The sequence below is a fragment of the Pocillopora damicornis genome, chromosome 13 (assembly GCF_964200805.1).
Source record: "Pocillopora damicornis chromosome 13, jaPocDami1.2, whole genome shotgun sequence".
Taxonomy (NCBI): Eukaryota; Metazoa; Cnidaria; class Anthozoa; order Scleractinia; family Pocilloporidae; genus Pocillopora; species Pocillopora damicornis.
The window spans coordinates 20,336,950-20,363,780 of NC_142682.1; the positions used below are offsets into that span (position 1 = coordinate 20,336,950).

The window sequence follows — 26,831 nt, forward strand, 5'->3', positions numbered from 1 at the left end:
TGCAACTACTAAAAATCTAGAGAATTATAGACAACTATGAGGAAAATGACGTTTGTAGTGATACCTTAGAATCATAGTATTGAATTCGAGCCAAGAGTTGGGAATGAAGGCGGAAACCAAAGTAGTTTACGAAACTTTATGTCGTGGCTAAAAATATCCTAAATGAGTTTGGCAATATCAAGGAAAAGTGATGTATCACACTATAGGGGTTGACAAACATAAGGCATTGGCACAAATTTAAAAGGTTTCGAGTTAAGGAATTTATTATCTTTTATTATGTAATAAAAAGATCACCTGGAACCCAGCTTAAAAATATTTGCGAAAGTAATAATGAATTACTTGTGATCGTAAGTGTGTGTAAAACGCGACATGATTGTGTACGGAGGTCGATTGCACTTACTTCCTGATAAACAACAAGACCCTCCCATTATCGGAAGATAAAAGGATTCCAGTCTGGTGCACTGACGGCACATTTCAGTACAGTCTGATTTGCGGTTCTTGATCCTTCCTCCAGGGTTCCTTTTCTTAATTTGGTAGTCACCTGGCATGGAAACGAAATATTCACCATTTAACATCACTAATATCCTACGGCACGAGAGCTGTTCTACCACACCAGGTCACCTGGTATATAAGGGTGGCAAAAAACACGAGACAGATAGGCCTATCATCCCGGCACAAATGTCGTTAGCTGACCGACTGGCAGGTTTGTTCACCTCCGTAGTTCTCTTTTTTTTTCCTTAGCTTTTCGAGAGATAAATTTTTCAAGTTAGGTTTATGAACACGATGGGGTCATTTTTATTGACCTGCGCTTTGTTAAAAAAAGTTGCCAAATGCGACGACAATGGTGGGTTTGTTGTCATGTAGGCGAGGGCGAAAGAACGCCCAGAAACATTCTTCTCCTCTCGGGTGTCTTTTCATGGTTAACTGGCGATATTTTAGCTCAATCGATCCTAGCCTAATCCTTCCTTTTAAAGAAATTCGCCTTTTCGTGAAGACACAATGTTTTTGCGAGGTACTGGTGACAGGCACGTAATGACACGAAGACAGATCATTGTGTGTTCTTACTGTTTACCGGACCATGTGGCTCATTTTAAAGAAAAGCAACGAAACGGACATAAGGGCATACATTGAAATTTAACAAGGTATGTTTTCTCTCTAAATGCAAGAAAGTCATGTCTAATTTCAGCGTCAAACTTGCAGTTTGTAACAGGCACCATACATTTCCGCTGCGAATGTAGAAAGCTACATTCATCAATACAATTAGAAAGGTCTTCGTATTCTTTATGTCGCTTCTTTGTAACTTTTAGGCACTTGTCGACCGACGTTAACATGAAAATAACTGGTTTTACAGTTATTTGAAAATGTCGGCTGTAAATACACTTTTTGCAGCTTATAAAACACGTTTTGCGGTGTGTCGAAAGTCAGTTTAGAACCTAATAATTACTTGATAGGTGTTACAACCTAAATTAGTTTCCAACAGTGTCGCCTCGCTCAAAGCTCAGCTCTTGTCCAGTGTTGACAAATTCTTCGCTAAAACGTCGACTTAAAACGGTATGCACAAAATTATGCAGCCAGGAGGAAAAGCTACTGCCTTACATCTATGTTTTGTCGAATTCAATTCATCACACCTTGCTCTCGAATTGTTGGGAGGTATCAATTCGTCATGTCTTCCTTTGGAGATTAGACTTTTGCCATCTTGCTTTTCATCGTTTCATGTAATCTTCGGGTGAGAGTTTCGCATCATTGTATTACATGGAAAATATGTTTTTTTTGCATTGTGGCCTGATTCTGCGTTACGGAAATGAGTTCTCGAGCGCACATAAATTTGATTCATTGGAATTTTCGATAACGTCTTCTGTTCGTTGGAAAGAAATCTCGCGAGAAATTTATTTCTTTATTAATGTTAAACAAGTGTTAATTGTAGTTTTTGTATAAAACAGTGAATATCCCTTCAAACACTGGTCGGTGGAAACAAGGTGACAACAGCTGTTGTTGTTTATTGGAATAATCGAAATGTCGGAATTGCTAACTTTACTCCAACCTTGTTATCTGATGTTCTAATAAGACTATTTATGCATGCCCTTTTTTCATGAAGTCAAAGCGCGTACAGCAGTGTTCGTTTGGCAGTGCAAGAAGACATTTATTTTGCAAATTCATCGTCCAAAGTCATCACTTAGTAATTGCTAGTTCAGTAAAAGCTCTCCGCGAACATTCCGGTAAACATACAGCACTACTTTCGAGTGCATTCACAAGGTTGTGTAAACTCCATATAAACCCGCTAGTCACAGATTCCCGTTGGTGGGTGTTATTTTTAACATTAGCAAGCCCTTTTTTGAGTTACGATTTAGACGATTCTTTTGCTTTTAAGCTCCCGTAAGCAGACACCCGAAAGGAATTCCATTAGCCTCTAGGTCTTACTTTAATCGATCAACTTCACATCCCTGTTAGTCACAATGATTTCACAATGCAATGATTAATTACAGGGCCACGTTTATGTGGTTGGTTTGCTCGTACACATCCTATGTTGATACTGCCATACTAAGCGGCCATCTGTCGCTTATACGTCTAGTTAGGACAACTTTTCCGCGTCCTAAGGGTGTCCGCTTAAAAGAGCTTCCACTTCAAACTTATCAGAAGAAATCGCCATCATGTTTGAATAATAAAACCCTATAACTGTTGCCACTAACCGCATAACATTTTATGTATCATGCAAATACCATGTACAACTGCCTCTGTAGTTTCTTGAGTTGAGGTATGTCAATTTAAATCGAGCTTCGGCTGAGCAAGTACAATGATTACAACTCGGTTCCATCGTGTCCATCCCTCACGTAGTACCGATGAGATAACGAGTTTCATGAAACAAACCAAGAAAAATACACAAAACAAACCGCAAATCACTAAGCTTTTCTCTCGCTTTATTAAACAAAATGGAAGTCTAGTAAGGAAATAATTTCGATCGTTTTTCTAGCATCAGCATAGAAAAAGACTTGTGATCAATTGTTTCTCATGGCGGATATGAATCCACGCCCTGTATAACTCGATTTACGTTTACAAGGTTTATGTCACACTAAGACAACTCGCCTCTCTAAGCGATGGGTTTTGGCTGAGGTGCTAAGTTGCAAATTTGTTTCCTTGATTTGTGTGTGTTTTCAAAAGCTTATTAGGTCGCATTTGCGATTTGGCATTTGTTACTAGCTGTCGCCTACGGCTCCAAAAGTCGTGATGGGTTAATCTGCGATGACATACTCGGGTGCTTTGTTTGCTCACAAAGGTATTTTGGGTGGTCGCTTGATTTTGGTAGCGTTACTCAAATGGGAGTTGCGTTAGTAGTTCCTCAAAGTACTGAAAAAATATGCATATTTCCTGATTTGCCAAGTTGAAGAAATGTCTCTGGTATCCGGTAAATGGGCGGCAACGCTATGTCAATTTCACCAACATCTGTTCACAATAATTTGTATTACTTTAGTGCAAAACGATGTCTATTTTACGGGTCACAATGTTAATCTTTGAACGTTTCATTTTGGTGTGACCCTTTCACTAAGCAATAGAAACTATATGAAAGTACAAGATTATGACATAAGCTACAAGAAGTCTCTAGGTCGACTCTGATCTGTAATTATGTGTGATCTGTCTTTATATAACCGCCATATATGGAGCCAGAGACGAACCGAAATACATCTAATTCTGTAACCAATCACAAAATAATTTCTGACCAAAAACATTGAATTTTTTTCTCGCTACATGTTCAGGTTTTTTATCAATCATTTTGCTTGTTTAAGAATTTTACAGAAATCATAAATCAACTGTAATTTAATCATAGGCAATGGTCAAGCTACAGCATGCGTATACGTAAAGTTTTCAGAGGTTTATTTTTATTTGATCCAGCATACGAAGAGACCACGACGTCGAAGCACCACAAGTAGCTGCTAGCATCAGCGAATCCTTCGGAATACTCGATTGTAGCAATACATTTTGTTTAAGATTTCCTTTTTGGATATGGTCGAAAAAGTGTTGGTTCACCGGAAAGTGTGCTATACATGAATTTACTAATGAACAATTGCTGTGACAGGCGGCATATGTGTAGTAAGTTCTGGACCCCTTGCTGTAAGGAAAGTGGCAGGCCTTCAGGCAAACACACGTAAAATTTCTCAAGTTCAATGGACCAAGATTGTCCATTAATCATCTCACGAAAATTGTTCACCCTCATATGCTTCACTTATCAGTCAGTATTTACACGGTTTATATCTAATGGGAAGCCGCTATACTTGGCAAAGGTCGTACATGGAAGTCGCTTGGCATTCGGTGGATGGAGGAAAACACTATCAAATCCATCAGAATGGTAAATACGCTTCGCAGTACTCTGTGAAGGACTTGGTATTTGGACTAAGTCTTTAATGCTTGGGTTCTACCCGCATACAAATCTCGATTACGAAGGTTTCGTTGTTTTAGGTAAAGAATGCAAAATAACATTGATGTGTATGGGAACCAAAACCTAGCAGGCATCTTAAAAACACTTGCAAATTCACTTAAGGAAGTTTCCAAATTTATTTGTAGATGATGTAGCAAATACATCACTGCGAAGCACGTTGTTAACGAGAATGTTAAATAAGGTAATTCGAGCTTCATTTCGAGGAATCGCAACGAGGAAACAACAGTATGCACTTGCTTTTCAATTAGTACTGTTTATGCTTGTCCCACCTATTTGAAATCAATAGCATTCTGAAAGTTAAGGATTTATGAAAAATTTTGTTTATCAGAGACATGGAAAATACCCAGTTTGTCAATCAAGCTCACGAAATTTTCGGACTGAAACAGAATATTTGTTCAACGTAAGTTATGTTAAGACCACAATGAACTGACTAAAGAAACAACACAATGTGAAGGTGGCTGCTAATTTTCAACAAATGCTACAAGAAGAACAATTTGTCAAACTAAGCGACAGCTGCCTATCGGTACCACGGTTATCTTAACATATAAGACGCCGCATAAGACCCGACAACATTTGTACGTGCCCTGCTAGTGTGCCTTTGCAGAATGATTAATTACATTGGAAGGAAGCACCCTTATCGGAAATGACACCAATTACTGGGTCATGACCACGTGCCTTAAAAGGAATAATGAGGCCGCCTATCTCCTCAGCTGACTAACATCAAACAGGCGAAATCATAGCCTAAAACAGAATTAGTTTTACTTTGTCAAGTGCGATAACAGGTCTGAAAACCCGATACAATTAGGACCTCCGACATTTTAACTACCCTACGTCAAACACATTTTTACACTACACTATCACGACTTAAAGTACATTCCACTTCTAAAAAACAATAGAAAAACAAATAGTTCTCAGGATAGTTAATCTATCTTTCTATTCAAAACTCGCTCATTCTCATGCAAACGATACGCAAAAGAATGACGGAAAGATGCCAATGAAAACGGTCTTAAGGAGATTCCTAAAATAGCCGTAAGGAACACGCCAAACCTAGGCACTACACAGCGTATAAAGTATACTTAGCGGATAGTAAGGGGTGTTTACCCGTGGGATTCCAATAATAAACAACACTTCCTTCGTTTACTCAAACAATACTTCATTCTTAATTGCAATAAGTTGCGGCCGGGTATCAGGTGGAATTCGACTCAGCTAACAAATCAAAGCTGGAAACATCATAGTAATACCGTGCGATCGGCTGAAATTTCCCCCAGTAGGATTTGAGACAATTGTTCTCTATCACTTCAATATCGTCCTACCTTAAATTGAGTATATTTTATAACTATGTCGACGCACACCACTGAACGTCTACAAAGAGAAACATTTCGAGCTACAAATTGCAGATTCACAGTAAAGAACACATTTAGATCATTCCTCCCAAAGATGGCTATTCACTCAGAGCCTTCTTCAGTATTCTTATTATTGTAATTTAAACCTTTTTAAAACCTTTACAGAAGTAATTTTGGAAAACCAAGAAGACAAAGGAAAACGCAAGCCAAGACGAATGCGAACATGTTTTACACCAAGACAACTCCAAGTACTGGAGCAAACGTTTGCGAGAACACATTATCCAGATGTACTCTTGCGGGAGCAGCTGGCTAATTTTACAAATCTTCCAGAATCAAGAGTACAGGTGATGAAAGTAGTCTCCATTTATTAGATAAACCTTAAAAGACAAAAAGCTTATTGATTTAAAAAGAAATTGTTGAGCTGCTTCAAGGCGGTAAATAAAGCAAACTTCCACCTAGTGCTAATCGACTCGAAGTGATTGAACATACCCTAACGAGGTAATTTTATGATGAAATTAAAAAGATCACCCATAGCCTTTCACTGAGGTATAGATATGTTGTAGTTAAATAGCTGTAAAAGTAAGATTTGAGACTAATTTGAATCATTGGGTGAGACTTGCAACATAAAGTTCCATTAAAACTGACTGAGTAAACATCAAAGCAAGCCGTGTCTATCCATGGTAAAGAAAAATGAGTTGACTATTTGTTAACATTTTGGGTACTGCATTTCAGTTCGAGGGGACATTCAACATCAGAAATTAACTCTTACAATTTTAAAATTAAGTTATAAGGATCACATTATTTTCAAATAAAATATTGCTGCTGTTGTTCCATAATGACTGTCTTCCTTTCTTACAGGTGTGGTTCAAAAATCGCAGAGCAAAGTATCGAAAGCATGAAAAGTCTGGAGTAGAGGTGTTTACCAAACCAAGCATTCCTTCATTCCTTAAACCAGATAACTCAAGAATTCAGAAGCATGAAACTTCATCGCGGTCTCACTTTCCCATATTTCAAAGACCAAGAGGTGCAAGTCTATCAGTATTGTCATCAGTTCCGAGAAATGTGGACGTAGCCGATCGACTGCATGAGCGCGCCCACCACCTTCCGAGCGTGTCTTCATTTCTTCCGCCGGTTCGAGAAATCCTTCCTTCATGTAACATGATTCCAACACCTATTCATTCATTGTCTTGCCCACCTGAGTCGTGTCGCCAACCATTTCCGACATACACTCTCAGGCATTTCACCGATGTATCCCCTTTCGGTCCAATTAACAATTGAAACTGGAATGTAACTAATACCTTAAATTAGTGGTCCATCGCTCAGAGGGCTAGAAGGATTATAAAGGTCAACCTGCGTTGGCAACTGTCAATAAGATTCAATTAAGTACATATTAATTAGGCGCCTCGCAACACGTAAGTATAGCAACTTATTCTCATAGGCACTACTGTGAGAGCAGAAAAACTGACCCTTCCCTCTTCAGTTTATTCCTATCAAAAACAACAACAAATAAAAATGTGAAGATCTCAACTTACAAACACACCATCATGGTGTCATAATTATCCATGTGTTTCTAAAGTGTAAACATAAACACAAATATAGTACCCTCAATATACAGCAATAGCATCACAATACATGCTATGTTTTCATCATCATGTAGCATCACCATCAATATCTCATAATTGTGTTATATACTATTGAGTCTTTCTACCCAAAAAAAATATATTCTATTCAAATGGGATTTGAGTACATTTCATATAATCTATGTATTGCAACTTTTATGTGAATACATAATTTTAGTCCTGCAATAAATATTAGATGATATCACCACAAGGCTTAAAACCGACATTAGCAGTTTTTCAAATAACTGTGTAAAGTTATAATAATTGACGACCATTTGCACTGAGCTCGTGTAATCTATCTCTAATTGTAAATAAGGTAGCAATTGCAAAAACATACTTTCAATAAAAATTACTTCCATTTCATCGAACAGGATTTTCACTCAGGATCAAACATCTAAAGGTTATGCTTCTCGCGGAAGAAAGTGACAACTTCCCAAAAACGTGGACAATTCATCGACTGTTTTGTACCTTTCATAGTGGACGTTATTCGCGTCTTCATGGTTGGCTCATTTCAAAGACCTTTTTTCCCATAAAACTGATATACCTCCAAGTTAAATTATGACTGATTTTCGTGATTTCTGAATACTGATGCGAAACTTGACTGAAATAACTGAAGGATAACAGCAAATCAACCATGATAGTACCTTGTTCATGTATAAATGCAATCTCCCTGTGGTGAGATTATCCTGATTCTCGAAATCGTTTTCACTTCTCGATATTAAAAAAAAAAGGAACACAGGAGCCTTACAAGTTAGAAAGGTCTGCCTCGTTGTCAACCACACTAAACCTCTTTTGATGAATAATTTTGAATCTTTGACACAGCTATAACATTAATATAACAATAGAAGAATATTTTCGTGCGTGATTTTTTGAGGCAAGTCTCTATTCAAAGTTAACGATGTTAACTTCTCACGCGAAGTCTGCGTCGCTCAAGAAAGATCTCTACATCCAATTTGTTGGCGATTTGGTGCGACAAATATCAGGTGCTGTTAAGGCAAATACATTCACCTACGTTTTGTCTGAGTTAATGAATTGGAACGGATAGTGCAAATATAGACACACGCCCTCAGGCAGTGACAAGCTGCGGCACCATACGTTATCAGTTTAATCTACAGACGTCTTGCAAGCTCAAAATAATGAAGAGAAAAAAAGAACATGTACAATAATATTCATCAACACTTTGTCTTATGAACACCTTTTACCAAAGGAGAAGGACAATGAAATGCAGAACGCGCTTCGGTGTGGGAGCCAGTGGGACCCAGTGGGAATCTTCTAAGTCACGTACAAACATATCTTATCCATTGGTGGGCCGTGAACAATCTGATTTCGTGTTGTAAGTAACTACTATTCTTTAAAGTCTGAGAAACCAAATTATTCACTAGTAAACATATGGGTTCTTTAGCTAAATATTTATCTACCATCGTTGTACTTTACTTTTCCTACAGGTAAAAAACACAGAATGATGCGATTCAACTCTTCCTTTTTCAGTTTATCAACAAAGCGAAGTTTTGTTTTTCCATTATAATACGAGCACCAAACGCTTTTGCATTGTAAGATATACAATACCTTTCAAAACCCTGATTAATTATTTTCTTCCTAAAGTGAAACCGAAGAAGGACATTTTACAATCGAAGCTTGAGTTAAACAATAAGCTATGACAAAAGAGCCGTTTCCTACGCCATTCGAGGTAATCAGTCCCTATGAAGAAAACAAACTAAAAAAAAAACGGCTTCAAAAAACCCATCAATTGACCTACAAATTTTAGGTAAGTTTTAAAAAGTTAGGGTGTTTTTTTTTTTAAGGACGTTTAACCGTTAACTGGCAAAACCGCGTTCTAAATAATGATCAATCACACGCTACATGTTTTGTCTTAACTTTAATTTTTAAGGGCTCATAACTGAAATGCCCTGGCAAAATACTCAGTTACCTTAATCAAGCACTAACGAATATAAGTACACCCGAGTCCATCGATTGTTTGAAACCACGGCCTAACTCAGACCTTGTAACCGCAGCACTCGTTGCCAGTGTGTGAGGCGAAAGGCTCAAAGACTTACTGCATAACATCAAAAAGAGTCTTATGTTTACCGAAAAGCAAGATTTCTTTGAAGGATGTTAAGTTTGTACCCCATCACAAATTTAAGTAATTTTATAACTTTGAGAAAGGAGGCTCTCGCGTGCTATAGATGTAACTGTTAGAGTTCCGAGTGGTGTTAACACTGATCAACATTTCTTAAGCAGAAGCTACCACCTCAACTGATTCTAAAGTGCTCGTCTTTGTTACTATTCATTTGTTCCAACAACGTTAAACACACGATGCCAGTATATTGCTTTAATATCTCGAATTAGACAGTTTCAATTCCCAATAGCCTTCTTTTCCCTGATTCAAGTAACCGTTGAAAGCCCCACCTTTCCAAACGACTTCGACTGCACGAGTATCGATCTAATTGAGTTACGACATGAGTCCAAAGCCATGACCGATGCAGCAAATATCAATTTCGCACACTTTCCAGCCAAGTACAACAAGTTGGAGTTTGGAGAAGGTCATAACGAGGGAGGGATAGCTGGCTGTTTGGAACTTTACTCAGAAGTAACTTTCCTCTCTTTAAAAGAAATACCTTCCCCCTCTTGCATTCGTCGATTTCCGACCCCACAAGCAGTGAATTTTAAGTGTTAACTGTTTGGGAACCTAGAGTTCAACCGCCGGCGAGAAAAGACATGCTAGTTTATTTTGAATACCTTACTCAAACAAAAGGCTTTCCTTCTCTTTGCTAATTCTTTCAGTGGGAATTTTTGACACTGTAACATTTCAAAGCCAGCTTCACTTCTTACATAAAAGACTAGTCCCCAAATCCCTCGGTCCTCTAAAGAACAGCAGCAAAGGACTAGGGAGTACTCATGCAAATTCTTCTTTATGCCTGATCTTGGTTCTTTTTTCAATTGTGATTTTATGTCAAAAAATGTACTATACCAATCATTGCATCTTAATTTCGAAAAGTAAGACTGATTTTTTAAACTTGGGAATCCCGCTACTCGATAGTGCATCAACAGATTTTGTACTCTTAGAAGTCTCATCGTTATTTCGAATTGAAAGTCAAACTCTTTATCAGCACAGTTGAACAGAAAAGTCATACCTGCTTAGAGAGGCATCGATAGATTTCCTGCCAGCCAAGTTGATGCGCATCCGAGAAGGATTTTTAGGAACAAACAGTGCTCGGCACAAATGGACGACACAGATAATGCTCTTCCAAACCTTCATGGCTTGGAACGACTGCAACGTAAAAGTATCATCATTCACCAGCTCGGGTCCGATTCTAGTCCAGTATAAGCTTTTGTCATCAACGAACCTTCCATATACAAAGAGGCATGAGAAAAGAAAGACACCTTAAATGAGGTGTTACGCCGAAAAGCACGACATATAACCTCGAGTATAGTTCACGGTCCCAGTAAACAAAGCAGTGCCTAGAGTTCATTACTCTAATTCATAAACTTCCTTTCTTGCTAGGTCTGACTTTAGAGTATGGAGTATTGTTAAAAAGTACTTAACACTGCCGATCATATCATAAGACGTACCAGCTCAGAATTAGGATAGGTTTGTACTCTAAAAATTATTTTACTCAAGTATGAAGAAGTCCGAGTCTCATTAGTTTCGGAAATTAAATACAGTAAATTTTAGAACTGTCCACAAAAATCTGTGTCGAGAAACTTCGCTGTGCGGCTGGTCATTTGCGGCACTTTTTTTTTAAAAGTCGACTCTGAAAACACCAGTTTATTCTACTTTATGAAAAGGTAAAAACTTCTACGGTGATCTTGGCCGAAATTCTTAAATATGCAATTAACCTTTTAGAATGTGAAAGAGTGATAATAATCGTAATGTATCTCAATATTACCGGCAATTTAACAGCTATTACTTAGGTCATTTGCGGTTTCTTTTTTCATTTAAATTAATAGTGCAATTCTATAAGTTTTGACACTGTTCTCGTTTTTCAGGCCTATTGATCGGTTCGGTCATTTTATGTTTTACGTCTTTCTTTCAATAATACCATGATTCGTCTTCTTTTTTTAAGGCTTGATGGCTTTTTCCTTTGTATTAAAACATATTTAATAACGCGAATTCTAAATTTGCAGCCAATTAAACTGTTTTGCTGATCAAATAGAGTGCTAAATGTGGTAAAAAATAACCGCTTACTTATAATAAGTGACAAAAGACCCTCAAGGTTAAATTCAGTCGATGACATCTTTTACTATTTTTCAAATTTCGAAAGTTAGAAATAATTTCAGCCCAGAGTAGGACAAACGCAGATAAAAACGTCTCTAAATTTTTTTAATGTCAAGGTTTCTTTTTGTAAACCCCAGAATTTTTTATAAACTATCCTTGTTTTAAATGATAACTGAGAGCGTGTGTACTCTATGGCTTCGGTATTTTATCTCCCAGGCTCTCCCTTGCATCGATTTACAGCTGTGTCTCACGTCAGCCTGGCAGTTATCCAAAGCGAAGCGAAATATGCCCACAAATTATCATACCGAACTAAACCAAGGTGATAAAAAGGGAGACGTTTCTTTAATCAATTCATCAGTTCATAGGAATTAGGAATAACATTTCGACGTGAGGATTGAAATTGATGTGCCAGTAACGGATTACTTGATATAAAGGAGAGACGATTTTTCCCCCTTTTCAATTAGACTTTATCTCGCATGGTAAAAGAGAACACATGGAGCGAAGAGCAGAGCGCTTTTCACCGGCTTGTCATCTGCTCTCACATGTAAAGTGAACCTCACAACGAAGATAAAAAAGTATCAACTTTGATGATCATTAAACAGAAATCAAATGCAATAGCAGATAATGATATTTCTTGAATGTGTATCAGAAAAAAGTAGGTTCTTTTTGGCTAAGGATAAGAGATCAAACCAACTTCTACAACTAAGTTTGGGTGAATTTAAAATATTGTAAATTAATGCAAGGAAATCACGACTTGGGCATTCATTTTGATTCGCGCGCCAAGATTGATTTCTAAAGCAAAGGCTGAGAAAACAATTCAAAAAATTTTCTGTACACTGTGGTTTAAACAAATTAGAACTGCCAAATTAAAGTCAACAGAAGTGACTAAAGCGGGCACGACGGATATTGCTCTTCATCACCTATGACAAGTTTTAACCAATTTTCAGTTTCTTAAAAAGGCGAAGTGTCATACATCAAATAACGCTTCATTAAAACGTTCTTAAATTGTTAATTATCTAAAGGCTTCCGTTCAATATCGTTTGAAACCTTTGCTGAATAATCGATAGATTTCGTTCAAATTTTCTCAGGGTTCCTTAAAACAATTTTTAAAAAAAAAAAATCGTCCGTGCGACTTTCAATGCTGGCATCATCTGGCTGCGAGTTTTAATTACTTCGATCAATGGAAACCGATATTTATTCCATGTCTGGGGTTCGAAAGACTTTTAAAGTCTTTAAAAGTGATATTCAATTTACCCAGCATTAATCACTTTCTAATTGTTATTGGGCTATTTAGCTAAAACAAGTTCCTTTTGTTCCACAACGTGTGGACAAGGAAAACAATAGGCTGCTATCTTAAAGATATTATACGTGGAGTGCACTGGTGTCAGAAAAGAGCCGTTTTATCCTGATTTTGAGCCACAAAGTATACAAACAGCGTTTGTCATGCAAATTTCTTTCTGAAAGCTTTCTCTAAAATGTAACCTCGAGGTTCTTTTTTTTTTTGGAATCACGAGTCAGCCGTTTGACTTCACGGACAAACAAACGGTCTTTAAGGACAGTTCCACAACATTAAAATCGCTACTTTGGCTTTATTTACAGATTTTTGAAGCCTCTACTAACCACACATGAGCAAAGGATACTCGTTAATCTGAACCTCAATTTTTGGGGACAGTATCTAAAAGCTCACAAAATTATTTTTGTTAAGGGTTAGTGAACAAACCTCGATTTATCTTTTCATCTTTGACTGACAAAACTGATAAAAAAAAAAGCTGATAACAAAACGCCCCCGAGAAAATGCTGTGAGTTAACTCATTTGCAATCATGTTAAAAGTATTGATAATAAGTGAGCGAATAAATAAAAACTTACACACAGCTCTTTGCATCTTGTGTGCTGTTGTAAAAATAACATCCAGGCAAGTTCTCAGTTGGATTGAAATGATAGTAAACTGTGCGACTCGAAACTGAAACTAAAATGAGCATCGTCCTCCTTTCTTTAATGTTTTGCCTCAAGCTTCAATCAAACGAAAACTAAGCGAGAAGCGTTCTTTGAAACTTAAGTGAATTATGTTTTTGGCCTAAAAACGTATCATTTAGGATTCACATTAAAAAATTAAATTACAAAAGTTGTGCGCGGGAAAACATACAAGATTTCAAGGAACACGCTATCATACGACTATATTGCTACTGCTAGATGTTGATACTTCAATGGAGGGGGTGTGCATTACTCAATTCAGTGTGCCAACTGGATGTAGAACTGTTCGGATACATCCTATTTCGGAAAGAGAAAAACTGCCTTTCATTTTGAAGAGGGATATTTGTCTCAGATTAGCAATCTATGTGCCCACCGAGAAATACGTTAAAACTGAAAAGTAATGTAGTAAAGTAAAAATAAGAGGTACTTTAATCCCGTGTCGCGCGACAGTTTCCACAAGAAATCAGTGCAAAAGAGGACAGGTGTTACATACGAATTAGCATCTTACTTATTTGCTGCTAAAACGTTGAAAACAGGTCATTTTCAAGAAACTTCATCGCCCTTTGTCCCGACTCCAAAATAATGAAACGGGAGAAAATATCAAAAATGGGGTGGCAGCATTACTTGGGAGAGGTAGGGAGATACGGTTTTGGACGCGGTAAAAGTAATTATTCTCCTTCTATTAAACAGCAACATTGCTATTCAAAAATATGTAACAACAAGATTGAAAAACCCTCAGTTCTTTAAAGGATTTAACTCTTTTTTTCGTCTTGCAGAAAGGGTTCCAATTTTGAATAAAAATGTCGTGGCTACCGCAACAACTTTTATGTCCTTACACGTTTGGTAACTACAACAGCCAAAAGGGGAAAAAAAAGAAGAAAAATAACCGGCAAACGTGTTTCACTAAAACGACAGACAATATTTCCGCAGTGTTGATCGTTTTTTAACGGGAAGGCGCTATGAAGAAAAGAAAGACGTTTTAATAATTGCAAGTCCTACTACAATCACAGAGAAGATTAAAGAAAGTTTGTCCTAAAATCTGAACCCTTATCTTCAGTTTCAAAAGATACATTAATAGAGGAAAATTCGCTTAAATTCCATGCACAATGCGAAAGCTACCAAGACATTAAAATGGCGATCTCTGGGAACCCGTCATCTGTTATGCTTAGATTAAGACTAATTTCTAAGTTTGTTTGCTCACGTTCGATAAAACTGACTTGAGTACACGGAATAAAATCTGTCCGAGTTGTTATTTTTTCACTGAACCTTTCTTTGAAATACATAAATTGGTAGTAAAATTATTTGCATTTGGGCACTAAAGAGTGTGTGCTTTTACGGTTGTGATTTCGGCGTGAATCAAAACAAGTACGTTTGTGTCATAAAGATGACTTACTATGTCAGGTAACTAAGTTAAACTTCCATGTTTTCAGACGTTTTGTTGGCCCGGGTCTTTACGCTAAGTCAATAACTGTAACAAGAGATTGTGATAATTTTCACCGGTTGTATTGAAAAACGACCTCCTTTGTCTTCACAGCCTGTATTGTTTCCCGCTCTATTAATCTTCGCTAACTACCCGCAGAAACGAAAGAATATTGAATAACGAGGGGATTACTATATGTATTCTGAATCATGCCGCAAAATATAAAAAACACCACCACAAGTGCTATTTGCACCGCTCCAGTTTGACCGTGACGATGGATCGAAAAACAAAACAGCCCTGAAGTTAAATTCACTCCTTGGTTGTTTTTCTTTCATAATAGCGCAGCAGTCTAAGTCCCCTTATGAAGCATTCCTCGTTTCAACAGAACAAAAATGACTTTTCTTTGCCCGATCGGCTCATGAGTTTAGTCGGTTTGAGAGTAAAATTAAGTGAAGCCATATAAAAGAAATGCATCCTTAAGCTAATGGAACAATTTTCGAATGAATGGAAGCTTTCAATATTTTTCAAGTTAGTTGAAGTTTTTCTCGAGTGTAGAAGGTGCGATGTGTTGTCATACAAAAAGAGAAGAAAAGAGGAGCGAAATTCTCTCCACCACATGCTCTAAGAAACTTGTAGGTCCATTAATAAGTTGAAGACGTACAGTGCTGATTAGGCCTCTGTTCAATTTAGAAGTCGCCTTCTTCTTAGCCTCGGTGCTAATGAGGTAATCAGTACGAGTTTACCAAGTGTCGATGCTTTGTTTCCTATCAGGAGGCGTTTTTATTCCCAGGAAAGGTTTTTAGATTCCGAAAAGTTTTTTGGAAAGGAAAGGTAAAGCGACGTGTTTCAAAAGTATACCGCCATGTAATTTGCATACACAATCAAACCTTGTGTCTACTTACTCTCTTTCCCTGACGGTTTAACTCTTTGCTTGTGCGTGCTTCGGTTATAATAACGGTAACTAGTTTAAAAATTAAAGAGCTAGAAATATCAGTATACCTGTAGACTTGGTTTATTTTGAGAGTTTTCTTTATTACAACAGTGGTTGTTTTAAGACGCGATTCACAGCCTCGTCAGTATGTAACTTTCTGTTTGCAAAATGTAACACCTAAGACAAACAGCCTTATGTCGTCAGTAGCAATCACCTTCGCTGCAATTTTGAATTTAGGGAATCATTGAGCAAATAGCGGTGTAAAATGCATTACGTTTCATCGAATCTGGTCTATCCTTTTGTTATGTGGTACAAAAAGTTTATTTACTTCTGTTTTCTATGGAAGTAATAAAAATTGAACCTCGGAGGTCTGTGAAACTTATCCTCCGTCCTGTCATCCTATCCTCGCACACTAGGCATTACGCACAATAGAACTTCCACAAAAACAAAGCACAAAACTGAGTAATTATTAGGTTACCCTACTTCTCTCTTTTCCTTGACGAATTACTCTCCACAAATAAATAATCAGTTCACTCTCTAGTCTTAAATGTTGATAGAAAAAGTATGCAGAGGAAATATGTTTATATTAAAACAAATTACTTTTCTGATGCTTTCTGTCAACAGCAAATTTGGAACGAAAAGATGAACGGAGCGACTGTGAATAAGGCTTGGAGAGAGAATTTCTTGCCAGTAGCCCCACCTGAGTTTTCATGTTTGCAAACTTAGACAGACTAATTACCTTTATTCACCCGCTCTCTGCTTCTAGATACGATCTTCCTTAACTACATATTCCTTTCAGAGAGATATGATTCATGCAATAGAAGTAAGACTGAAATTGGAAAAATATGTACCAAAAAAGCGGAGGTGAAGTCAATCAAACAGCACAAAAGCATTTTAGAACATTATTCCAAACCTTCAGAGTATTCAGCGAAAAACCGGTTTCCGTTGCGTGCTTTCATTCGGTTTGGACTGTAGTTTCAAGTGTCGATCAATTCACTGTTTAAGGGGGAGGGGAACATGTTTAAGTTTACTTTTTTCACTCGCACATTAATAGGAAACGAATTTCCCTGTCGCTAAAATAACTCTTCACAATTCCATGAGATATCAACAGATTTCGAAGCTATGAATTCATTACCACTCTACACTACGAAGCAGAGATTGCAAACGTAAGTACACTGGCGGAAATGAGGTTCAAATCCCTCCTTAATTGCTCTTTACATTTCACGTATCCCTCATCAACGAAGATTGTTCTCTTTGATAGATTATATTTCGGAATGGAAATTGAAAATCCAATTTCCGACTTTCTGATGAGAGAAAATGTGTTAATGGATTTAAGAGACAAATATCTTTCACCTATGAATTTAATGAGGTTACGGACAAACCGAAATTAATTTCCCAAATCTGATCAGGCATAGCTTAATATTCATTCACTCCAACGAGGAATCGTTCGAGAGTCAGCATTTGCTGAGCAAAATTAGTTAAGAAAGACAACGAGAGAAGAAGATATTTACATTACTTGGCTGGCCGTTTTGATCAGCTTTTTCCTAATGACAATTAAAATAAGAAATGGCTAAAACTCAGCGTGTTAAATAATTGGGACTAAACGACTTTCGATTCTTCATTTTCGCTAACATGTAAAAAATTTTTAATCAATTCAATTTCACTAAGAATAAAATAAGGATTCCAGATTTATTTTATTTCATCCCTTAATTATCAAATGTCCATTATCAAAAACAAGCGCTGTAATGAGATGAGCAGTTCGTGCGCCGTTTTAACCGACTTTCACTCAAGCGTTTTCTAATATTTTTGATTAACTAAATGAAACGCGTTTTTCTGGCGAGGAAAAATCTATTGTGAACTTATGAATTTCAGTCTTGGAGAGAAAATAGGAAAGAGGGCAAAAAGGCGCGCATGCGCAAATGCGTCGCTAGTTTTGGTATTATAAGAGCTCCATCTGGTTTGTTCACTTGCTGTCTCACACATTCCCTTCAAATCATCACAACATCCAAAGATAACAGCTTCTAAAGTCTCAATCAACCTGTGACAGATAGCACAAGTCAAGATAATAGAATATACTTTGATAAGCAAACTTTCATGCAGCGGTAAACTTGCAAAACAGGAAAGAGCAACGTTTTGGGGATGTGCTTTTCAATATGAAAATGTATCAAGTGCTGATTAAGGAAAACGTGATGTAAAAACAAAAAAATAACAAACCGGTCTAGTTTGTGTCCGCTAACGGAAATGGACTGACTTACGTGATACATTTGAAACACGACACGATTCACATTAGAGAAATTTTCCTATTTGGCATTTGTGAACGTAGCTATTACAGGTCAATGAAATATTTCGCCGACTTTAATTTCTCGAGAACAATTCTGTTTTGACAATGTTGTACTCAAAATTAAACTTTTATTCATCCGTTTACCGTCGTACAAAATATTGCGTTGATGGGTGGAAAACTGAAAAAAGGGAGCAATTTCCGGCCGGTGAGGGCCGAGGGTGACTTTTACCAATGCGAATGAAATCAAGGGTCGATCAGAAGGAAGATTTTAATTTGTGAAGGACAGATGAATCGGTAATTTTTCTTGACGGATACGTGCTGCGCTGAGAAGGAATTGTCGCCTGATAAACAGATTAACAGTAGTTAATTACTTTTTATGTACCAATCAGATAATTTACCATAGTGGCAAGGGGACTAAACAAAGGATTTTTAAGAATTTCGGGGTTGAGTAACAATTTTGAGATTTCACTGCGGTCTGTAAAGCAAACAATGCAATATAACACGAAAAAAATTAATATCTAGATGTATACGATCATTTGGCATTTTAATGAGAAATCCTCCGCGAATCGAATGTTTCATACTCGCCTGAGGAAGTCAAGCAAATAATCATATTTCCACCCAGCAAATTTCGAAAAGCTTTTTTCTTTTTCTTTATCATAAAGATGAGAAAAGAGATATGCTTCTGACGCATTTGTCATGTAGAAATGATGTCTTTTTTAGTGTCATCATACTTAGAAATAAACTGCTTTTTTAATATGATTGAATCTTTTGGATCAGATTATTATTTGTTTAAGCGGGGGTTCGCCTAAAACACACTGTTGAATAAAAGTACAACGTATAAAACAGAAATATTATTATTGTGGTTAGAAAAAAATGGCACTATATATTGTATCCAATTGATTTGCACAAACAAAATTGAGTTAACATTTGGCCCATCTCTTTATTAGACTGTAACGAGTGTTAAGGGGATTTGAAAGGATCTATTCGAACTTTCATAAAATTAATTACATGGCTTTGAGTCGGTACATCAAACTGTTATTCTTTACTTTCTACATTGAGCCGAAGTATGCAATTTTTCCCTTTCACTTTCACAAACCATGTCCTTCTTATCGTCGTGCATAATAAATTAAGGTGATGGGCTGCCTAAAGCCAAATGATTGACTGTTTTGATCTTTTGCTCTTTGATCTGGCGTGGAAAACGAAAATCTGTAGCAGATGATAGTATTTCTTCCATCAAAGAAAAGTTAATATACAAAATTACATAAAACGCCTAAATCTTTTGTGCCAACAATAAAGGAGTAAAGGTGCTGTTTATATTCAATACATCATCCAGAAAATGGTACATTTCGATCAAGTGCAGTAAGCCGAATCACACGTCTCATACTACAAACGCTAACAACAATCGATTGTACAGCAAGCTGTGACTAAGACTGTCCTAAGGAGCACGATTCATGAACAAGGTGACAGAGTATGAGGCCAAACAGTCGAATAGGGGGTGCGAAATTTAGGGGTGTATCAGAAATTGGTGCAGGAGGGGTAATTAGATTAAGGCAGACCTACCTAGGGCCTCACGTGGGTTGAACAATTTAGCCACCATCTGTTGACTATTTAGTATTCTATTAGCCATAAACGACAGATGGCAACTGCATGCTAGAATCCCATGTGAAACGTTCCACAAAGAAGAGCGCTGCGGTTCGCGCAAGATTTGTTGTATTCTCTCTCCACTTGGCCCCATTGCTTAGTCTTGATTTGCAATGTGACTCTATTAATAACCTAAACACACAGCTGTGGTGCTGAGAGAAAAAAATGCTGCTGATTTAATTTGATTTTAAAAAGATTTAAATGGGTATAAATTCTGAGTGAACAAGAGAAGTTAAACACTCATTGAAGGGTGATCACTCGGTGCGAGCAAGCATCAACTCACATTCGAAAGAAAACTTGACCGCAGGATAATTACTGTTGAAACTTCTGACCACAAGGTATCAAACTCCAGATCGAACAACGCAATTTGTTTAAAACACAAATGTGCTAAACTACCAAACACTTAACTGTTTTAGGCTGCTCTACGATTTAACGTCTCGAAAGTCAAAACAAGGACGAGAAAAAGAAGCCTTATCGCGAAGGAAATGGCACATCTCGGTAGGTACATATTGTGCACTTTATAAGCAACTCCAAGGTCTCATTTTCACTCTACCTTCAAGCTTCCATCTCTTTGTATTTAAAGTTACAAGCCAAGGTGAACCCGGGGTTGTCTTTTCTAGTCTGATATTGTGAGTCAATTTACTAGTGAGGTAAGCACCAAGCAACTTTAAAATTAGAAGCAAAAATTGAACGAGGCTATGCAGCTAACTTGAGCTGTGTTACTAATATACGTGTAAGAGAAATATCTGTTATATTTCCCTACATTCTCAAAGCGTGTTTCAACTAGTTTCCTCCGTTAAACAAGCTAAGCTCGAGCGAAGGGAAATTTTAATCTTTTCTTCCAAGTCCTCGTGTTTTGTACACAAACGCTTCTTCGACTTTTGTTGCCCCCAGCGTGGTCTCAAAACTAACGCATTGTCTGGCAAACATAAATATCCGTACACATAACAGCAATTTGAAAATGAGCATTTCAAATTCTCCCACATTTCTTTCTCCGTGGAAGATTCTGTACGTTGTTTGTACAAGTCTTTTACACTGCCCGCTTGCGGAAAAGCAGGTTCAGTCTCGATACATACGCCGTCACGCCTTTTCAATAGAAGCATTCTCCCTTTTCAATACCTGTGTATGGTTAAATAAACGTATTTTGTTTAAATCTTTCATTGTAATTCAATCTTTCGTGAATGGATTCTTACTGAAAGACGACGTTTCTATGCGACAACGAAAAGGACACAGATCAAAAGCTTTCTCCGGAACATTGATTTAAACGGGACGGTCGCGACGACAAAAAAACTATGAACTACTTAACATACATCAAGGTTATAGCAAACAGTAATAACAGTATCTTTCTACGCATTTAAAAATTTCTCATTAAGCTTTCGCAGTAAGAGGCATCTTCACTAAGCATGAGATCGTAGCAGCGATAAAAATTTAGAAAGAAACAACTCTTCAATTACATAAGGACGGGCTGACCTTCCTTTAATAACTGCAGTGCACTTGCACGAAAAGTGAAACGTTCAACTTAAGGTATTGTACTACTTACATTATAATAATAATAAAAATCAGATTTAAAGACATCCTTTCTCTTGTAAAATTCGCAGCCCCCTCAGCGATATGAAATATTAAAATCCTCTTCACTCCCTCAGGCACCATAGTATGGCGTTGAAAATTGCCTGTATGCAGGATAGATTTTGGCGCGACGTTAGAATGTTTGTATATTGCTCCTTGTTGTTATTACCCCATTTGTGTGTTTAATTAAGCACGGGCCATCAAAGATGATTTACGGTTTCTTAATTGTTGAGAAAACTAATTAACTGACCACTGCGAGAGAAAATAAATGTTAAACGAAAAGCAATTTACCTCAACACGGTCTAGATTCTCATTAGGACGTGCTAAAGCTTCGGAAAAGGAATAAAGGAAGTTACGAAAGACATTTTGAATTCATAAGTAAATTAAAAAACTATTAGGTCGTTTAAATTTTTCATCGCAGAAGCGTTTGCAAGAGGATTCCAGTTTTAAAATAAACTTTTTCTTCTCTCAATTCTGTCACGTGAAAGGCTCATCATAACATTACAAGTAGTGTTAATTTCATGGTTTTTAATTAAAAAAATCTGAATTGTGCTCGCGAAGCCTGAGGTATATAAGACAGGAATTGGTGAATCAGAAATTCATTTACACTCATTCTTATTCATTTTAACGAGTTCAACAAACATTGGTCACCTTACATCTTGTATTACTATTTCAAACCATAATGCACTAAAAAGTCTCTCTGACCATTTTTTTCTTTTTTTAATGACAGTGTTCGGTGATTGACACTTTTGGTTAGCATGCTTACGGCAATACCGGGATGTTTTTAATCCAATAAATAATCCGCGAAATTAATGTGGCTAGAAAAATTATATTATTAATGAAGAAATGAAAGGCATGTACGTTTTACATCAGTCCTCGAGTAATATGCAAGTATCTCAAAATTTTTCATCGCCATGGTGAGTCTTAAACAGATTAAAAGAGAAAAAAAAAAAGAACAGCGAGAAACTAACGATCGTGTGTCTCTAAATATTGCCAAATACTGATCCTATCTTTTTCCTCTCTTACTTGATTGGTAAAAAGCTGAGTTGGCGTTAATCAGATAAAATTAAAAGTTAGAAAGGCCTCTAATGAACAGGTGAAATATTGAAGGTATCATTCTCAGTAACGACCAACCAGCCATGGTGAGATATTCACTTTAAAGTTATTTCGTATAGCAGTCACAGAGTACAGCCTGAATGTGCAATTCCTGGGAATGTGAAGCTTTCCCTCTAGTCAATCCTTTTTAAAAACTATTTATTTCTTCATGATTAAGGTATTTACTTGGTTTGTTATTCTCTACTTAGTATTCCCTAATATTTATTCAATGAGCATTGTTTTTTTACCAGAGCTATTAATTGATATTTTACCATTTTTCTCCTTATTTGAATTATTCAAGACGAGTTTTCTTTATACTGCTTCGTAGGAACACATTTCCAAACATTTTCCAAACATTTTCCAAACATATGTGAAACGTATGCTTGCATAAGTAGGCATGAGTTTATAACCTTTTGGCCATAAGCAGTTTTGCAATAGTTCTTTCGGTGGGCTTACACATTAAAATAAAAGACAAAGAAATATTTACATTTGCAGATATCGTTTACTTACCAGCACTTCAACTTTTGTGTACTCCATTACGTGACAAAAATCTAAAGACGAGTTACGTGACAGCACTGGTAAATTGTACTTGGGACTCGTGGATTATTAACTTCGCTCTATTGACAATGATAATTTTTGCCAAATCTCTGGCTGTCTTTCGTTTCCATTTTGGTCCACCTCTCCTCGTCTTCAGTTTAGATAACATGGCTACTCTTCAAGAAGTCCTCTGGAAAGAGGAGTCACCGAAAAATACTTCAAAAGTTTATCAAAACAACATTGGTAGCCACGTTGTGAATGTATTTCCTTGGTTAACCATTCCTTCGTCACGGTTAACGAGCACAAATATGCTTGAAAAACGTATACAAACCTCCCTAATTTCTCTTTTATCCATTTCTGCGAAGCAATAGCTTAAAAGAAGATTTTCTCGTCCACAACAGCTAAACCTTTGACTGCCATTATCTGCATCTGTATAGCAATGTTGTGATGATGAAAGGTCACGTCACAACTCGACGCTTACATCCCGTGGATTTCCGCCAAAACTAGCCCCTAATTCGTCACCATTCCCACTAGGAATGTTTTTTGACAGCCACAGAAAAGGACGAAATAGGCAATTTTGCCACTTTAAAAATCTAATAACGTGTAATGTCCATCTCTTCTCTCCAGTCTCTCTTAGTTAGAAATTTGACAAATCAAAACCTTATCTTTGTTCTCTTTATAAATTTTTCTTCGGCAGCGCCTTTTCTTTTTCAAAGTCATGGAGGGATTAATCAGCTTGGAGGACCCTTTGTAAACGGTCGACCTCTCCCAGATTACATTCGTCACCGTATCGTGCAACTTGCAGCCTGTGGGGTGCGACCGTGCGAGATTTCTCGCCGTCTGTTGGTTTCTCATGGCTGTGTCAGCAAAATCTTGGGCAGATTCTATGAGACAGGTTCCATTCGTCCAGGATCAATTGGAGGAAGCAAACCAAAGGTCGCTACTCCTCCGGTCGTAAGCAAGATTGTTCAGTACAAGCAACAAAATCCCACCATTTTTGCGTGGGAAATTCGGGATCGCCTTGTCGAAGAGGGTGTCTGTGATCGGGAAAACACTCCAAGCGTCAGTTCCATCAATCGCATCCTGAGAAACAAAGCTGCAGAAAGGGCTGCACAGTACGCAATGATTGAGCGTGAAAGACAACATTTGGCAAGTATATATGGCTTCCATCCATGGTCATCCATTTGTGACCCGAGTGTTCCGTGGTCTTGTCACGCTTTGCCTCAGCATGAAGATTTTTCACATCATGAGTACGAGAGACGGGGCATGGAACCTGCCCCTGGGATGTCACTCATGGCACCGTCAGAGAGTAGCAACAGTCACCAGGAGCACAGCGAAGGTAATTTAAAAGTGTGTTTGCAGGAATCAGGCTATATGAGACAAAAGTATAATTAATAAGATGTTGATGTATATTCGCAACTAAACGAAGGTGTAAAACAACTCCTTCTTCTCTTCCCCCCCCCCCCAAAAAAAACATAACTCACATCTAGATCTTCAATTGCATGAACTACCCAATGGTTGCGTGTGCATTCAAACCAGTTGCGTTGAGCTTGAGCCCGCGATCAGAAAACGTCACCTCGTTCAAATTTTTCCCGAAAATTACGAAAATAAACTAAACCAACTGCCTAGAGAATCCATCAGAATTTCCACACTAACTTTACTGTTTCTTGTGCTTTGACGAATTTCCAGTGAGGCTGAAAGAGGAAAATGACGAGGGGCAACGCGAGTCGCAGTATGCTACCAAAGAAAGAGAGGTCGTTAAAACAGAAAGAGATAAACCAATTCTTCACCGAACTGACATTGAGAATGATCATGAAGACGACCTGGATGAGTTTGAAACTAACATCCAAGAGACCAGCTTCCTTGATGACAACACTTTTAACAGCAAAAACATCAACAACAACAACAACAACTACAACAACAAAGACAACGAAAACGACACCCCTGAAACAGACAGCAAAAATTTCAATAACAATTCAGAAAATACCTGCTACAACAGTGGAAGTGAAAGTGGCAAAGATGAAAACGATTCCCAAGCAAACCAGAAAAGAAAAATACGAAGAAACAGGACAACATTTTCTCCCGAACAACTGGAGATGCTTGAGAAGGAATTTGAAAAGTCGCATTACCCAGACGTAGCTACGAGAGAGGAGCTTGCAAATAAGATTGAAATGTCGGAAGCCCGTGTACAGGTTAGACTGAATCCTTTTAAAACATAACTGTAACTGTCCTTTTTCTCTTTAGATCTCATTAGTAATTCTTCTTATTGTCTGTCATACAATTTTAATAATGATAATTCGGAGGACTTGGTATTGGATCTACGAATAATCCCCTAGTCTGAAATTTTTCTCTATTCTCGTCACTTGTCTGTTTAAAATAGTATTAATAATAATAATAATAATAATAATAATAATAACTTTATTTAAGTGTCAGTGTATTTAGCACTGCTGTGCTAATTGGGGACACTGTAAATAAGGAAACAAATATCGTAAATGAACAGAAACTCGTTAAAAACCCCAACTGGTAGGAGGCAGACCAGTTGGCTATTTACAAAGCGTGCAGGAGTTGAATTCGGGGCCACCGAAGACAAATCCATCCAGTGGTAGGGAGGAGGACTTGAACCCGGGACCTCCGGCTTACAAGTGCAGCGCCCTAACCACTAGGCCACGCTCGCCTCCTATATTGATATTGTAAGGAAGGAGAAATTCTGCTTTGCTCACTTATGGGAGTTTTAGGGGAAAGTCTAACTGTCCAAAATATTTTTCAGATTATCTGACAGATTGCAACATGTACAAGAGAAGCACATTGGAACGCTCTGCCAATATGCAGAACTTTCTAATGAAGCTATTCATTTCGTTCTGCGTTTGACTTAAATGCACAAGCAACTACTCAGTAACTCTGCCACTCACAAGATATTTTGCTTGTTGCTTTTCAGGTCTGGTTCTCCAATCGTCGAGCCAAATGGCGTCGTCATCAGAAAATTAATAGCTTACCGCACATACGTCATTCACTGTTGGGCGGATGTTACCCTATGTGCACAGAATGTGACATGGCTGATCAACAGTGTACCATGATACCTGGTCCTTACAGTCCGCCGATGAACTCTCTGAGCCTTCTGTCACCGAACGCTGACCGAATAAGTTCATCGTCAACTTCCATATTAGGAGGTGAAAATGCTGTGAGATCTTGTTCACCCAAGGACTGCACTTGCTCGCGAGTTTGAGCTTGACTTTTTGTTAAAAATAAAATAGAATGGTGCTCCTATTTTGTAAATAGCTTCCAGGGGTTTTTCAGGTTTCTATGGTAATATTAGAGAAAATGTGTGCGTTTGGTTTTGCGATTTTATGGACATCCTGATGATGCATTAGGTTTGCGATATCAGATTAATGTAAATACCAGGACGAAAAATAAAGCATTTCATTCCAAGTATGATTACGAAATTCCATTGAAAATTTCGCTTATGAGATTTTCAAAGCGTGATACCGATTTATCCTAGACTAGTGTTTGTGATTCTTGTACAGAAATAAAGGGAATAAAAGCTATGAAAATTTTCACACGTCTTTTGAAGTGTACGTTATTAATTTCCTTCGAGCAGCAGCGTTTCGCGGAGCCGCGAATAGTGTCAAGATCATGGACGCCTTGCCATAAAACTGTTCTTTGGCGCTTTAATTTGTCATAAGATATATAAAATTGTTTTAAAGGGTGTTTCAATCGAATTCGGTGAGGCCACCGTTTCCATTCTGTGGGATAACAGCACACTGACTCAACAACAACATACAGC

The 26,831-nt window shown here is 37.5% G+C and overlaps 2 protein-coding genes across 3 annotated transcripts; both read left to right on the forward strand.

Annotated features, from left to right (window-relative positions):
- Nucleotides 1-459: 459 nt before the first annotated feature.
- On the forward strand, nt 460-7,754 carry LOC113664787 (paired box protein Pax-6). Of its 2 annotated transcripts, none has more exons than XM_089191583.1 (3): nt 460-703; nt 5,938-6,116; nt 6,631-7,754. In XM_089191583.1, the coding sequence occupies exons 1-3, from the start codon at nt 547-549 to the stop codon at nt 7,048-7,050; spliced, it is 756 nt and encodes a 251-aa protein (XP_089047709.1). In that variant the 5' UTR covers nt 460-546; the 3' UTR covers nt 7,051-7,754. The 2 variants fall into 2 exon arrangements, with proteins under 2 accessions (XP_089047709.1, XP_089047710.1); XM_089191584.1 differs by lacking the exon at nt 460-703 and adding an exon at nt 4,187-4,339.
- Nucleotides 7,755-19,863: 12,109 nt separating this feature from the next.
- On the forward strand, nt 19,864-26,598 carry LOC113664770 (paired box protein Pax-6). The gene is made up of 5 exons (XM_027180406.2): nt 19,864-20,190; nt 20,269-20,350; nt 23,748-24,389; nt 24,740-25,242; nt 25,986-26,598. Exons 2-5 carry the CDS (start codon nt 20,338-20,340, stop codon nt 26,271-26,273), a joined length of 1,446 nt encoding a protein of 481 aa, XP_027036207.2. The 5' UTR covers nt 19,864-20,190; nt 20,269-20,337; the 3' UTR covers nt 26,274-26,598.
- The last annotated feature ends 233 nt before the right edge of the window (nt 26,599-26,831 follow it).

What these genes read in the sequence shown, in the direction of transcription:
- LOC113664787 (XM_089191583.1), top strand. Translation starts at nt 547, where the DNA reads ATGGAAACGAAATATTCACCATTTAACATCACTAATATCCTACGGCAC. An exon ending in GTTAGCTGACCGACTGGCAG is followed by an intron (nt 704 to 5,937) that starts GTTTGTTCACCT and finishes AAACCTTTACAG; the next exon opens with AAGTAATTTTGGAAAACCAA. An exon ending in TTCCAGAATCAAGAGTACAG is followed by an intron (nt 6,117 to 6,630) that starts GTGATGAAAGTA and finishes CCTTTCTTACAG; the next exon opens with GTGTGGTTCAAAAATCGCAG.
- LOC113664770 (XM_027180406.2), top strand. An exon ending in TCACCAGGAGCACAGCGAAG is followed by an intron (nt 24,390 to 24,739) that starts GTAATTTAAAAG and finishes ACGAATTTCCAG; the next exon opens with TGAGGCTGAAAGAGGAAAAT. An exon ending in TGTCGGAAGCCCGTGTACAG is followed by an intron (nt 25,243 to 25,985) that starts GTTAGACTGAAT and finishes GTTGCTTTTCAG; the next exon opens with GTCTGGTTCTCCAATCGTCG.